This window comes from Meriones unguiculatus, chromosome 7, assembly GCF_030254825.1.
Source record: "Meriones unguiculatus strain TT.TT164.6M chromosome 7, Bangor_MerUng_6.1, whole genome shotgun sequence".
Lineage (NCBI taxonomy): Eukaryota > Metazoa > Chordata > Mammalia > Rodentia > Muridae > Meriones > Meriones unguiculatus.
In genome coordinates this window covers 83,858,115-83,873,919 of record NC_083355.1, presented here as the reverse complement: position 1 = coordinate 83,873,919, position 15,805 = coordinate 83,858,115, and the positions used below count along the sequence as shown (strand labels likewise).

General features: G+C 47.2%; 1 protein-coding gene across 1 annotated transcript in view; it reads right to left on the bottom strand.

Annotated features, from left to right (window-relative positions):
• Positions 1-416: 416 nt before the first annotated feature.
• The window catches only part of Fntb (farnesyltransferase, CAAX box, beta), an 83,693-nt gene continuing 68,304 nt past the window's right edge, over positions 417-15,805 (bottom strand). The window contains exons 10-12 of the mRNA XM_021635530.2: positions 7,312-7,423; positions 5,932-6,046; positions 417-1,790 (exon numbers count right to left, since the gene is read on the bottom strand). Of these exons, the coding sequence (XP_021491205.1) occupies positions 1,659-1,790; positions 5,932-6,046; positions 7,312-7,423 (359 nt within the window). The 3' untranslated portion in view covers positions 417-1,658. The remainder of the gene's footprint in view (positions 1,791-5,931; positions 6,047-7,311; positions 7,424-15,805) is intronic.

Sequence of the window (15,805 nt, the reverse complement as noted above, 5' to 3'; positions counted from 1 at the left end):
ATCTTGGAAGAGCTAGCATGATCGGAAGAAAGTTCAACGGTAGCTAGGTGGTGGTGGCGGCACACGCCTTTAATCCCAGCACCTGGAAGGCAGAGGTGGGTGGATGTCTCTGAGTTAAGAGGCCAGCCTGGTCTACAAAGTGAGTCCAAGGACAGCCAAGGCTACATAGAGAAATACTGTCTTGAAAAAAAGAAAGAAAGGAAAAAAAAAGTTCAATGGCTAGAGCACTTGCTGTTCTTACAAAGGACCCAAATTTCATTTCCTTCACCCACACTGAACCAGATAACAACTGCCTGTAACTCCAGATCCAGGTGATCTGATACAGACATCTGCACACTCACACATGCACACCCCCCAACACACACATACACATTTTAAAAACTTTTTTTTTTTTTTTTAAATAAAGAGAGCATAGAAAATGTTACTCTTTTATTATTTCAAGGAGGTAATACATAGGCCAGGACAGCAAAGCAATAGGGATTAGAGGCAGCACATGGCCGGTGGTTTGGGGAAAAGCCTCAAGCTGCGTCTCCAAGTTCCCGTCTGCCTGTTCACATGAAGGCCGGGACAGTGACATAAGTTTGCTGTGACTGTAGCAGTGGATGCAATGACCAAACTCAGCACCCTACCGACTGTGAGAGGGCCAGCGCAGAGGCCGCTCAGGGACTCGGCACACCAGCAGCGCTTGCCCTACCACCCACGGCTACTGTCCCCGCAGCAGCCAGCTTGCCTGGCACTTGATTTTGTTTCTGTGAGCTTGGAGTGGAAGAGGGCAGGAACAAATCCTGAGTCATCAGTTAAGGTGAAAGCCTTAGTAGTGTTAATACTCTAGATGAGAAAAGACAACCCCGTCTTGGGGTGGGTGGACAGGGAGAGAAGGACTAGAAGGAGCCTGGGCTGCACGCTGCTGGAGGAGGGCCTCTCCTGGTACATGATGCGGAGAGGCGGGGGCTGGGGAAGCTGCTTCCTCTGGCACACAGTTGACCTAGAGGTTGGATTTCCACTCATAATTGGTTACCTGGGTCTGGTCATCATACCAATGACGAAACAAGCCTGGCTGGCACCAGACATGGCCTTAGAGAGATGCGTGGCTCAGTTCTCCTAGGTTTCGGGGAGGGCGCAACCTAAGACCCTTCTGTGTTGCCAGCCCCTGTCCTTTGCAGGCGACTGGAGGGAGGGAGACAAACAGAAACATGCCCAGTGCCTTTTCCAGGGAGCTCAGGTTGGTAGGACCCACAGTGCCACCCCGGCACAGAGCTGACATTTACAGCAGAGAGGGTGCCTGTCTGGCGGCTGAATGGTGGTGTGTACGAGGGAGTTACAGCAGTGGTTGGGTGCTGAGATCCTCAGACAAGCCTCTGTGTCAGCGTGGCAAGCCAGGCTGCTGGCTGCCGGGAGAGGCTGCTGCTTCCCAGCATGCACTGCTCTCCAACCCCACTACATGGGCTCCCAGAGTTTTGGTTTGATAGGTATGAAAATAATTTTAAAAATCACACCACTGTGTATTCCAAACCGAGAGCTGATGGCTTTGTTTTGTTTAACAGGAAAGGACAAAGAAACCACAACTCCACAGTGGCCAAGGCTCATGTAGTACAGAGCGTGCTACCCAAATGGAGAAACCTTGTCTGACAGGGGAGCTGGGTGAGCCACGGGGTCCTCTAGTCGGTGGCAGGATCCGCAGTCACCTCATCTTCGTATTCCTCAAAGCCCGGGACTGGCTTCTGCAGAAAGTGTGTGGTGGCCTGGATCACCTTGTCGGGTCCAATGTTGTACACAGGGTGAGTGGGCTGCTGTAAAGAGAACAGACGCAAACTCGTCACCCGGGTGTGGCCCTTGCTACACTGAAGCGCACCTGGCAGGACTCAGACTAAGGAGCATGAGTGACCACGAAGGTTTATTCCAGGCCCAAATGTGCAAAACAAACAAACAAACAAACAACGACAAAAACAGTACCTGCTGGAAAGCTCTCATAGAACACAATCCCAAGGGAATATTATACAGCCACTTAAATGTGTGCTTTCGAATACTTTGATGACATAGGAAGTGCTTATCATCATCTGAAATACATTTTGGAGTTTGTTGGATTTTGGAATATTCACATAGACTCTCCACAGGACCCTATCCATGGTAAACACGTGCTCCACCGCAAGGCTCCCTCCTTGCTCCAAACCCTTTTTCTTAAGCATTGTAACTTTTTATTTTTATCACTAAATCTGTTTGTAATTAACAAAGCGCCAAATTTGTTAGAGCGTTTTCTTTCTTTCATTCTGTTTTTTAACAGTGTCCTCTACCCCAGGCTGGCCTTAAATTTGCTATGTAAGCTGGCTTTGAACTGCTGATCTCCCAGCTTTTGCCTCCTCCATGCTGGAGAACAGGTGTGCACTGCTACATTTGCCTTTTGTTGGGACATTTTCATGTATACTGTCATTATGCTCTGACCCCCACTTCTGCTGGTCCCCCAGCTCTCCCCAAATAGCCACCCCTTTGTCCTTCCTGGTACATACATTCCATTGTCCTTTTTGTTTCTCTTCCTGAGACCTCTGCGGTAGAAAGATCATATTTTCTCTCATATATGGAGTTCAGATCAAAAGTAAAAGAGGAAAATAGGCTGGGCGGTGGCTGCCCACCCCATTAATCTCAGCAATTGGGGAGGGAGAGGCTGAGAGATCTCTGGGAGTTCAAGGCCAGCCTGGCCTACAGCGTTCTGGAGCAGCCAGGACTACACAGAGAAACCTTGTCTCTGAAAGAGAAGAAGAGGAGGAGGAGGAGGAGGAGAAAGAAAGAGAAGGAGGAGGAGGAGGAGAAGGGAGATGAGAGGGGAGGAAGAACACCGTATCTTCTTAGAAGTTAAAGCTTGTGCATGTGTGCACTCCGAGCACTGTGTGCTGAGCAGTCCCTCGAGCTAACAGTTCTCGTTCCTTCTCCCCTGTAGCACCCCTCCCCTCCCCTCGATTCCCTTTGGCCCCATACACAGTTTCATGCCATAGATGCATTCGTGTTTTATGTGTCCATATATAACCTTGGACCCAGGAATGAGAGAAAACGTGTTGTCGTCCTGAGACTGCTCTGTTTGCTTACTGTGCTAGCTCCATGTTGTCGTCCTGAGACTGCTCTGTTTGCTTACTGTGCTAGCTCCATGTTGTCGTCCTGAGACTGCTCTGTTTGCTTACTGTGCTAGCTCCATGTTGTCGTCCTGAGACTGCTCTGTTTGCTTACTGTGCTAGCTCCATGTTGTCGTCCTGAGACTGCTCTGTTTGCTTACTGTGCTAGCTCCATGTTGTCGTCCTGAGACTGCTCTGTTTGCTTACTGTGCTAGCTCCATGTTGTCGTCCTGAGACTGCTCTGTTTGCTTACTGTGCTAGCTCCATGTTGTCGTCCTGAGACTGTTCTGTTTGCTTACTGTGCTAGCTCCATGTTGTCGTCCTGAGACTGCTCTGTTTGCTTACTGTGCTAGCTCCATGTTGTCGTCCTGAGACTGCTCTGTTTGCTTACTGTGCTAGCTCCATGTTGTCGTCCTGAGACTGCTCTGTTTGCTTACTGTGATAGCTCCATGTTGTCGTCCTGAGACTGCTCTGTTTGCTTACTGTGATAGCTCCAGTTGCAACCAACCTCATGAATGAAGTCATGCACATGACATGACTTCAGTGTTTATGGAATGAAAAATGAAGAGTCCTTTTTTTTTCTGACAGGATGTATCCCTCCCCAGTGCTGCAATTACAGATGCATATAACCACTCCTGGCTCCAAAAACTTTTTGAGTGCTAAAATGACACTTGAAAAGTCTTAGCTCTTAAGGCATTTTGGATTTAAAATGTTCACATCAGGGATGCTTAACCTGTAACACACAAGCAAAGCGCTGTGCACAAAATCGTCTCAAGTCTCCTTTCACAACATGCTGACAGCTGCTGACGACAGGCTGGGGCTGCCAAGCCACCAAGATGGCAACAGTGATGGCACTTACTTTTGCTCTTATTCTCGAATTTGTGTTTCAGTTATTAAAACAGTGAGGGTGTATTTATGGTCATAATTAAGAAACCTGACTGTAAGCTGGGTGTGGTGGCACATGCCTGTCATCCCAGCACTCAGGGAGGCAGAAGCAGGCTGATCTCTGTGAATCCAAGGCCAGCCTTGTCTACAAAGCGAGTCCAGGACAGCCAAGGCTATATCGAGAAACCCTGTCTCAGAAAGAAAAAAAGAAAGAAAGAAAAAAGAAAAACAAAGAAAGATAGACAGAAAGAAAGAAAACAGACCACAACTCCTTTGAGGATAGGAATGTCAGATCATATTTCAATTCTTTTACATTATTTCCCTATATCACAGAAACTCCAAAGAAACCTAAGATCTGAGGCAGGGCAGAATTTTAGAGCAGTACTGAGGGCCCCTCACTCTGGGTGAGTGAAGAAGAGGAGGATATAACTGCAGAAAAGATTTTAAGCTTTCTTCTTTAGGCTCCTATCTCACACGTGCAGTGTGGTCAGTGGAGCTGGTTTTCTTCTACTGAATAGGATCCAGAGCGATCTCAGGTTATGAGGCCTGGCAACAAGCGCCCCTACCTGCTGAGCCATCTTGCCAGCCCCTCATTTATTTATGTAGCCCAGGCAGGACTCTATCTGAGAGGAGTGCAGCTAAGAATGACTGGATTTCTGGTCTCCTGCCTCCACCTCCCAAGTGCTGCGATGACAAGCTTGTACGACCGTGCTTGGTTCATGTAGTTAGGACTGAGGACTGGTGGGGAGGGGGCTGGATGCATGCTAGGTGAGCACCGCACCAGCTGAGCTACGTGCCTAGCCCTCGGCCATACAACATTCTGAGAGACAGAAAGGGAGACGGAAGCTGGACATGCTGGGGCACACCTTTAACCAAGCAGGACTCAGGAGGAGAAGCAGATGAATCTCAAACACACAAACAAAGACGACACTCACGGTTGCCCTCTGGCCTCCATGTGCACCCACATGGGAACCCACTAAAGGTTGAACCCAGTGTAGTGGCTGTAGCTATAAACCCAGCCACCCTAGGAGGCAGAGAACTGACACAGTTCAAGGCCAACTTGATCTACAATGTGAATTCCAGGCCAGTCAGAGCTACAGAGTGACCTAGTGGGACCCTAACCAAAAAAAAAAAAAAAAAAAAAAAAATTAATGATTTTTTTTCATCTATCTGTCATGTCTTTTCACTTCTGCTTGAAATATTTCCCAACGCAAAGGAAGGAAGGTCATATAAGACAGGTGAAAAGATAAGGCTCAGCACTGATATCTGTTGGAGGTAGAACTTCATCGTTTGGGTGGCCATGACAGTCTGCATGGTCTCTGTTACTTGGGAGTCTCAGCTGCATTTCTTTCTGGGGCTCATGTCTAGATGCAGAGCATCTCCTCCTGCTGAGCACAGGTCATGGTGGCCAGCACCCTGCTCCTTTCCTGTGGCGGGGGCCTGAGCCCCCAACACACGTAGTCACGGACCCGATGCATGAGCTACATCCCTAGCCTAGGGCTGCCACACACACACCAAACACACGGCAAACGGACATGTGCCGCTGCAGCATGACAATGTGGACAGTTCATCTCTGAAGAGATGGCATCCAAGCCAAGAGACGAAGCTGGCCGTCCAGTGAGGGGAACACCCTGTCCAAGCCCGAGGTCCCCAGGCTCGGAGTCACAACTGTGTTCGCCTTGGAGAGGGAACTGTGGTCAGCAGCAGGCCGGAATACAGTCGCAGGCCACAGAAATCATGCCTTTGCCTGGCCCTGCATTTCCTCCGCTCACACCCTCGCTCACGGGCTGCAAAAGGCCAGGAGGGTGGGGCCTGTGAGTTTCCCAACTTGCCCCCACAGGAAACAGGGCCAGCTCTGCAGCCACACAGGTGGCCCCTCTGAAATTAGGCCCCCTGACCTGGAAGACCTTGTAGAAGAGGGGCATTGCACCCCTACCTGCCTTACCAGGGCATTTTCGGGCACGCCCATGACCACATCGTGCAGCATGGCTCCGCTTCCGAAATGCTGGGCGATGGATAAGCCACTCAGGCAGTAGCAGGTGTGGTAGAAGTCACGGGACCTGCAAGGACAGACAGCTCTGAGAAGACCTCATCCCCTTCCGGCCAACTCCCCCAAACACTGCCACACCAATCCGGAGGCCCGTGATACAAATGTGCTTTGAACCCTTTTCTATAGAGGCCCAAAGGAAGTGTGGCTGTTCCCAGCAGTGGGCTTGAAGGTCCCACTTTCCAGCCCTGCCCAACAAGGAGACTCTAGTTTTTTCTTTCGTTTTTCTGTAGGGCTTCCCTTCCCACTTGCCAGGCCAGTACAGTCACTGCCGAGCCACACCCTCAGCCATGGGAACCGTCATCTGGTCTCTTCAGCTGTCTGGCGAGGGCTCTCCAGTGGCGGTACTAAATTAATGTATTTCTTTGGGAAAAAAATCACAACTGTCTAGAGATCGATCACACTCCTTTAGATAATTTGCTGGGCCAGGCCTTCTCCCCAGTGGCACAGATGTCTGTGTGTGTAGCGTAACAGCATCTCATTTTATTTACCTTTTCCGTTTACTGTACCACACACGGACTCCGGTTTGCACTGAGTCATTTAATTTACTCTAGAATAGTTGCTGGATTATAATCCGTTTGCAACACTCATTGGTTTGATACCATATTGCCCCCTCCCCGCTACAGGGTTTCTCTGTGTAGCCCTGGCTGTCCTGGAACTGTTCTGTAGACCAGGCTGGCCTCAAACTCAGAGATCTGCTTGCCTCTGCCTCCCAAGCGCTATGATTAAAGGTGTGTGCCACCACCGCCCAGCTCATAGCCCAGGCTATGTTCCATTTTACAGTGCTCAGGACTGACCCCAGGATGCCATATACGCTAGGCCACTCCACCTCCATCTATCCTGTTCTAGTTAAACGGGCTTAACAAGAAAAGCGCAGACCAAAGCAGTAAAGAAAGCCAGGCATTATGATGCACACCTTTTGCTCCGGAGGCAGAGAAGGGCAGATCTCTGAGTTCAAGGCTAGTTCTAGCATAGCCTGGGCTACACAGAGAAACCCTGGTTCAAAAAAACAAAACCAAACCAGTAAAGGAAAGCTACCAAGTCAGAAATCCATTTGCCCCTCTGGGGAAGCAGGAAGGAACATTTGAGCTGGGAACTCTGATGAGTAGCCAGAGCTGGAATGGTCAATGGCACAGGAAGGAGTTGCCCCAACTGCAGCATTTTCGCTGCGCGGTGCTTAGCAGCTGAAGGACAGGGCCACCCCAGGCTGATGGGCCTGGCTCTCAGTGGGCCTGGGTGGCATCTTCCGCCTCCCTCCCTCTCCAAGAGGACACTCACTTGCCAGGTTTGTCCAGCAGACCTCCGGCTGGGCACTGGCAGCACATCAAGATGTACTCCTGCAGGGCCTGCTGATGGAACATCCAGTGACTCATGCTGAGGGCAGGGTCACCTGGTGAAGACAGGGTCAGAAGGGCAGGGCAGGCATCGATGGTTAGTGTCTCCTTCCACTCATTGTTGGTATACTTGCTATCTTCACCACGTGTGCCCGCCCCAGAACACGGGGGGGGGGGGGGAGTCAAAGAGCAGTTCTAAGTGGCAATTCCATTTGCCTTGGAGTGTACCAGTCAACATGGACCACGTAAACCAAAGCCCCGGCAGGGAGTGTTGAGCCTGGCCCCAGACTGCCTCTGCTTCCTGAGAGCATTTCCTCTAGCTGCCTTCTGCAACTCATTAAGTCACACTCTGAGCAGGTAAGAAACTCTTTCCCGGGGCTAAGAGTCAAACGGCTTATTCTGACCTTTCTAACCCTGAAACCCAGGTCCAAAACAACATCCAGCATCTGTCCCTGAAAGCATCACTGCTGACTGTTCTGCGCCACAGATGGCATGAGCAAAAACCAGCCATGCTGGGAGTCACGTGAAAGTCCTGGGTTTTGTTTTGCTTTTCATTTCTTTTGATGCTGAGGAACGGAAGCCAGCGCCCTGTGCATGCTGGGCAAGCTCTCCACCCCTGAGCTACATGGCCCTAGGCCCCTTCATTCTCAAGTTCAGCCAATACAGGGAGAGACTTCTGCGGCTCACAGTTACCAAGCAGGGAGAGGAGAGAGAGCTTAGCACCCTTGTTTTTATCCATTTCTCTATATAGTTACAATTATTGTAATTTTGTAACTGTGTGTTTTTCATATAACACAGAAGCACCAACTTCCGTTCTGCTACAACATCTTCATAACCATCTTTCTGAGTAGCAGTGAAACAACTCCTTTAAGCAGAGGCACAAGGTAACTGAGAAAAAGAACAGGGCCAAAAATCTCATAGATATGGCTGTGTACATCACTAGGGGCGGATACAGAAGCCTCCAGGTAAAATTTATGAAAGGCTCGAGTGACTATAGTGGATGCCGAGAATATAAGCAGAACAAGCGCAGCTAGGAAGTGGCTCACTCGGCACAGTGCCTCCTCTACAGGCATGAGAACCCAAGTTCAGATCCAGCATCTGCACAGGCAAGCGCAGCAGTACGTGCCTGTGATCCCAGGGCCAGCGGGGACAGGGGGATACACGCAGCGCACCGTTCAGCCAGCTAGCTGAACCGGCAAGCTGAGAGGCCCCATCTCAAGACAAAAAATATGATGGCGACTGAGAAAGACACCAGATATCTACCTCTGGCCTCCATCCATACCCACATAGACACACATACCACACACGGCAAGAGAAAACCCCACATTTAGTTATACGATATTCAGACAGAAAACACTTTCTTCTCTTTTTTGAAACATGGTCTCAGGTAGCCCAGGCTGGCTTTGAACTCACTATGTAGCTAATGAAGACTCTGAACTCTTAATCCACCTGCCTCCACCTCCTGTGCTTACTGGTGTGCATCACACATCTGGCAATAATTTTGTTTTCATAATTGTCCTGTTTATTTTATTTATATGTGTGCGTTCTTGCGTGCACGCAGTGTGTGCCTGGTAGTCATGGAGGCCGGATGATGGCACTGGATCTGGAACTGGGGTTAGACAGCTGTGAGGCACCGTGTGGGCGCTGCGAAACAAACCTGAGTTTTCTGGAAGAGCAGCCAGTGTTCTTAACCACTGAGCTACCTCTCCAGTACTGTTTTTGTTTTGTTTTGTTTTTTTTAAAAAGAGACACACCCTTGTTGTCTCAGCTGCTTGGGAGGTTAAGTCAGGATCACTTGAGCAGGAGAGGGAGAAGGTGGGGGAAAGAAAAGGAGGGGGAAACTCTCTCAATGTAATTTTAAAAGTGCTTCCAGTAACTAAAATGGGAAAGAGATGCATAAGAGCACAGCTCTCCTCATCTCTAGAGGAGTCAGTGACAGAGCCTGCTATGAAAGCAGAGAGCAATCCTACCAGATGCCAGAGTATGCTGGCGCTCTAACCTCGGACCTCCCAGCCCGCAGACCTTGCCGGAGACCAAACTCAAGACCACACACATGCTGGTCATGTATAGCCCCACATTAGGCTGATATCCCCTGACGGAGGTACAGGAGCGAGGAAAAGAATCTCAAATGAGTCAAGTAGTACGAACCAATCTTCTCATGCTATACATGCACAAGCATGCGTGTGCGTGTGCATGTGTATATGTGTATGTGTGCTACAAGATTAAACCCAGAGCCTCGTGAGTGCTAAGCAAGTCCATTACCACAGTCAGGCCATCAGCCTGGGGACAGACAGGCGCCTTTACCCACTGGGCCATTGCAGGCCTTGGACACTAATTCTTTAAAGCTACCCAGAATTCTTACAAAGACCAAGCTAGATCTTAGAGGCAGAGGTGCAACAAGCACAAAACACTAATGATCTGATGTAAACTGTATTAAAGGGGAGTGAAGCTTACCTCAGTAATAATGCAACATTAAGAAAAACTGAAAAAGAAAAAAGAAAAGAAAAAGAAAAAAGAAAAAAGAAAACCAGGCTAGGCATGGTGGCACATGCCTTTAATCCCAGCACTATAAGACAGGTATGGTAACACACATGTGATCCCAGCACTAATCAGAGGTTCAAGGCCATCCTCAGCTACAAGAAGAGTTTGAAAATAAAAACAGGGCCAATAAAACGGCTCAGCAGGTAAGGGCCCTTACTACTCAGCGTGATGGAGAGAACCAGGTCTGACTTCCACACATGGCTCCCCACTGACAAGTACAACATGCCTAATTGTTTTTAATTACAAGGAGCTGGAAGAGAGATCAGTCAATCACGTGCTTGCTGCACAAGCGTGAGGACCTGAGTTCCATGCCCAGCACCCAGGTTAAAAATCTGGGCACGGCAGCACACACTTGAAACACCATGGCTGACAGGTGGAGGCAGGGGGATCCCGAGGCCTGTTGGCCAGCCAGTCTAGCAAAATTGGTGACAGTGACTAAGGCAGATACTTGGTTAGTGACCTCTGGCCTTCCCATGCCATCCACATGTGTGCATGTATATCATATGTGCACACACACATAAACAGAAACAGTACATAAATAAAGACTGCTAATATATCAATGCTTGATGGGTATATTGGCACATACCTGTAATTTCAGCACTCAGAAGGCAGGTAGAAAAATCAGGAATTAAAGGCCAGCCTAAGTTATATATTGAGTTCAAGGCTAGTTTCAGATACATGAACATGTCTTTTTAAAAAGCAAAACAAAACAAAACTACATATTCTCTGCAATCCTTAAATTTTTCTTTAAAAAAAGAATTCATACTGAATCAAGAAAGACCAAAAACAGCCAAGGTTTTAAATACCAAAACTCTAGGAAGAAAACACATACATTCCCAAAACATTTGTGGTGGTTTGAAAAGAAATAGCCCCCAGAGATTCATGTGTTCGAATGCTTGCCCATAGAGAGCGGCACTATTAGTGTGGCCTTACTGGAGGAAGTGTGTCACTGTGGAGACGGGCTTTGAGGTCTTATATGCTCAAGCTCTGCCCAGTGTGGCACACAGTCTCCTGCTGCCTTTGGATCAAGACAAAACTCTCAGCTCCTTCTCCAGCACCATGTCTGTATACGTGCTGCCATGCTTCTCGCTATGACAATAATGGACTAAACCTCTGAAAGTATAAACCAGCCCCAATTAGATGTTTTAACTGTGGGGGCCTGGCTCAAGACATTTCAGAGGAGAAGAATGTTAGTATGTGGCCTAGAGGCTGTTCCTGTGATTTTCTGGCTAAGAATGTGGCTTTTGCCCTTGTCCAAAAGTCTGCCTGAGGCTAAATTAAAGAATCTGGATTAATTCTGTTGGCAGAGGAAATCTCAAAACAGCCTAGTACTGACTCTGTCGCGTGGTTATTAGTGTTCACTCCTATGAAGAACTATAATGAAAAGGAGCAAGCTGAGCATGGAAAAACAGAAAATGTACAATTTGAGGAGGAAAGGACACCAGGAAGTGGAGTGGAGCTAACTAAGTCTTGTCTTCAGGGAGATAAAACAGATTGAAGAAAAGCCTGACATTAAAAGCAGTGGTGACCTTTGCTGGGGGGGCAAGACCCCACCCAGAAAAACTTAGAGCTGTATGTCGTGCCATTCACCTTTAATCCCAGCACTCAGAAGGCAGAGGCTGGTAGATCTCTGAGGTTGAGGCCAGCTTGGTCTAAGATGTAACTGAACAAGGAGGTCATGTTCCAACTCCAGCAAGCAGCAGTACTTGATAGCTTCAGCCACCCAGTGCTGGCTTTAGAAGCAAAGACAGAAGAAAGGGATTGTGGAATCTCCCTCCACAGCTAAGGAAAGGCCAGGTGTGTGGGAGGGGATGTTCCTGCATGGAGGCCCAGAAAGGCTGTTGTGCAAAGCTGTGAAGATGAAGCCTGGCTTACCTTGGAGACCCCAAGATGTTGGAGAGGTCAGAGCCACAGGCTACCTGCTGAGGAAAGCTGCTAGTAGGGAGTGGAACCAGCCCAAGAGAGAAAAGCATGCTGCGGTCAACAGTGCTGAAGTTGGAGAGTGCTTTGACATGGGACATGAGACCAGAGTTTGGAGGTTGCCCGGCTGGTTTTCAATCTTGCTTTGGTCCAGTATCTTCTCACTGTGCTCCTATGTATATCCTGTGCCATTATATGTTAGAAGTAGGTGACCTGTTTTTTGATTTTGATTTAAGAGGATTATAGTTAAGAGACTGCATGAATCTCAGAAGAAACGTTCAACTTTGGACTTTAAAACAAGTCTGGGACTGCTACAGACTATGGGGACTTCTGAAGTTGGACTGATGCATTTCTGCATTATGCTAGAGCTACAAACTTGTGGGGGCCAGGGAGTAGAATGTGGTGGTTTGAATAGGGCTGCCCTCCACAGATTCATGTGTTTGAATGCTTGGCTATAGTATATAGGGCCACACTAGTGGCCTTGTTGAAGAAAGTAGGTCATTGTGGAGGTCTTATATGCTCAAGCTGTCAGTGTGGCAGGCAGTTTCCTACTGCCATCAGATCAAGCTGTAGAACTCTCAGCTTCTTCTCCAGCACCATGACTGCCTGCATGCTGCCATGCTTCTCACTGTGATGACGATGGACTAAATCTCTAAAATTGTAAGCCAGCCACAATTAAATGTTTCCCTTTATAAGAGCTGCTGTGGACCTGGCATCTCTTCACAGCAATGGAAACCCTAACTAAGACAACGTTGGAGTTGGCAATGGATTATCACATGACACCAATACCATAAGCAATAAAAGAATAAAACCAAACAACAAAAAAATAGGCTTTAACATCTCGAAAACTCAAGTGTGGGGTCCTGGGTTTGATCCCTGGAAGAAATAAGTTCGTAATTTTTTTTTTTTGAAGGTAAAGAAGAAAGCCACATCTATCTGTAATCCCAGCACTTTGGAGGCTGATGCAGGAGAATTGACGTGAGTTCTAGGCCAGCCTGGGCTACTTTGTCTCAAAACAACAAAGGGTAAAAGAAAATAGTATCTGCTCATTTATTATGATCTGCATGCCCTGCATTCCTAATTAGGGTGCAAGTTTTCTATAACTTTGATTTTCCAGTCTATCCTTTGTTTTCTAAAGTCCAATAATTTTATGGCTCTCACCTTATACTATATTTACCTTTTTATATAATACAGCTATACCTCTTGTCTCCTTTTTACCCAATTTGTTATATGAGGTTAAAATAAACAGTTGAGTCTTCAGTTATAATCTTACTGTTGTTATTTTCTTTGTGATATTTTGGTTTTAAAAATCATATTTGATTGGCATGTATCTTGGGTAGAAAGTATAGAAAATGTTATAAATTGATTATAATAAAGGTAGTTAAATTCTATGAACACTAAATTGTATACCTTAAGAATGGGTGTGAAACAGATCTCCTATCATAAAACTATTATGTTTTGTTTTTTTTTTCACTAATGTTTTAAAATATTTATTTTATATATATGAGTGCCCTATCTGCATGTACACCTGCATGTACATCATGATCACATTAGGCATCAGATCACATTATAGATGGTTGTGAGCTACCATGTGGTTTCTGGGAATTGAACTCAGGACATCTGGAAGAGCAGACAGTGCTTTTAACCACTGAACCATCTCTCCAGCCCCAAGCTATTATGTTTAAAGGAGTATTTACTAAACTTTAGGATAACTGCAGTAAAGCTTCTGTACACAATATGCTCTCATGTCCTACTCTATATCATCCCCGGGTAAATGGTGACCTATGGCTAACATCACAATGTTTCTGTCACCTCCTACATCACTTAAACTTGAAAGCTCAGAGCTCATCAATCATCCAAAGAACTTCCTGGGGACCTTGGACAGCAACACGCATAACTCTGTCAAGATGGAGAGGAGTTGTTTGTTTGCAGGATGGTACCAGCAGGGAAATCAGGTTTTAAAATCCTTTCCACCTCCACAGCAGTGACAGATTCCCATTAGAACGTCACTTTCGGAAATGCCCGTCATACTGCCATTTTGGATTTCAAAGGTTCCTTTTAGCTACAAAGTCAAGAGTCTTTCCACGGGATGGCTGAGAGATGCTGCTGCAGGTAGCTCAAACCAGCAGGTGGGCAGGGCCTAGGGTACATCCCAGAGAACACCCATCTATCACCAGCTGTTCCCAAGCTTCAGGCCCTGTGGCACAGCACTGCCGTCTACAAGTTCACACCCCGAAACTGCACAGCTGAGTTACAAGAAGAGAAACATCACCAAAAAAATTTAAATTTAATAACATCTTAACTGAGTTTAGGATTTCGTGCTGGAGCACATTAATAGCTACCCTCAGCCACACCCTGCAAAGCCATTGACACTCACAGGCTGCTCTGTTTGTTTGAGACAGGGTTTCTCAGTGTAGTCCTGGCCATCTTGGAACTCTGTAGACCAGGCTGGCCTCAAACTCAGAGATCCTCCTGCCTCTGCCTCCGGAGTGCTGGGATTAAAGGTGTGCGCCACCACTACCCAGTTCAGGCTGCTTTTGTTTTGTTTTGTTTTGTTTTGTTTTTTTGCTTCACTGGTAGTTTTGCCTGTGTGCATGTCTGTGTGAGGGTGTCTGATCCCCTGAAACTGGATTACAGACAGTTGTGAGCTGTTAAGTGGGTGCTGGGAATTGAACCTGGGTCCTATGGAAGAGCTGCCAGTGTTAACTGCTGAGCCATCTCTCCAGCCCTTATTTATTATGTTAAATTATTTGTGTGTGTGTGTGTGTGTGTGTGTGTGTGTGTGTCTGTGTCTGTGTCTGTGTGGCAATGTGCATGTGAGTCCATGTGCCTTCAGAGGCCAGAGGCCTCTGATCCCCCTAGAGCTGGAGTTATAAGTGGTTTTGAACCACCTAGCATGGGTGCTGGGAACAGAACTCTGGTCCCCTGGAAAAACAGCAATAGGAAGGGCTCTTAACTGTTGAGCCATCTCTCCAGCCGCTACCATTTGATGCTGTTACTCTGTTACTAATAACTCATTCCCAAGTGTTTTTTCTTCAGCAGGTGAGAACAGCCATGGAGCTACTGTAGTCACTAGCAGGCAGGCAACAGCTTCAACAACATGCTCCATTGTGTTGAGCCTGTTCTTTTCTTTTTTGGTTTTTGAGACAGGGTTTCTCTGTGTACCCTTGGCTGTCCTGGACTCACTTTGTAGACCAGGCTGGCCTCAAATTCACAGAGATCTGCCTGCCTCTGCTTCCCCGAGTGCTGGGATTACAGGCATGTGCCACCATGCCTGGCTTTCCCTTCTCATTTTTAATTAGAAATAAATCACTGCCTCCTCCATCACACCAGTGCTAGGGTCTCACACTCAGGCTCACAGACTCCAGGCAATCTCTCTACCACTGAGATGTAGTCTCAGCTGCAAACATTATGTATTAGATTTATCTGTTTTTACTTTATGTGCTTGAGGTATTTCACCTACATATACAAGTTTACCATGAGCATCTAGTGCCTGTGTCCTCAGAGGTATAAGATCCCCTGGAACTGGAGTTACAGATGATTATAAAACTGCCCTGTGGATGATGGGAATTGAACTCAGGACCTCTGGAAGAGCAGCCAGTGCTCTTAACCACTGATCTATCTCTGCAGACCCACGATCACATTTTTAAAAGGTAATGATGGGAGGCTGGTAATAGAGCTTAATGGTAGAATCTAGACTACTATGTATGAGGTCCTGGGTTCAACCCGTGTACCACCAATAAGTAAATAATACATAAACTTCTTTTTTAAGTTTATGACTATGGATATAACTCACCGTTAGTGAATGTGTTTAACCTAGAGGATCTGGGCTCAGTATCCAGTACCAAACATAAAAAAAAAAATTAAGTGTATTTGCTTATTAAAAAATATAAGTAACAAGGAGTGGGAGAGATGGCTCAGTGGCCAAGGAAAAGTGCTGCCCTTGCAGGGGAAATGAGTTTGGTTCCCAGAACTCA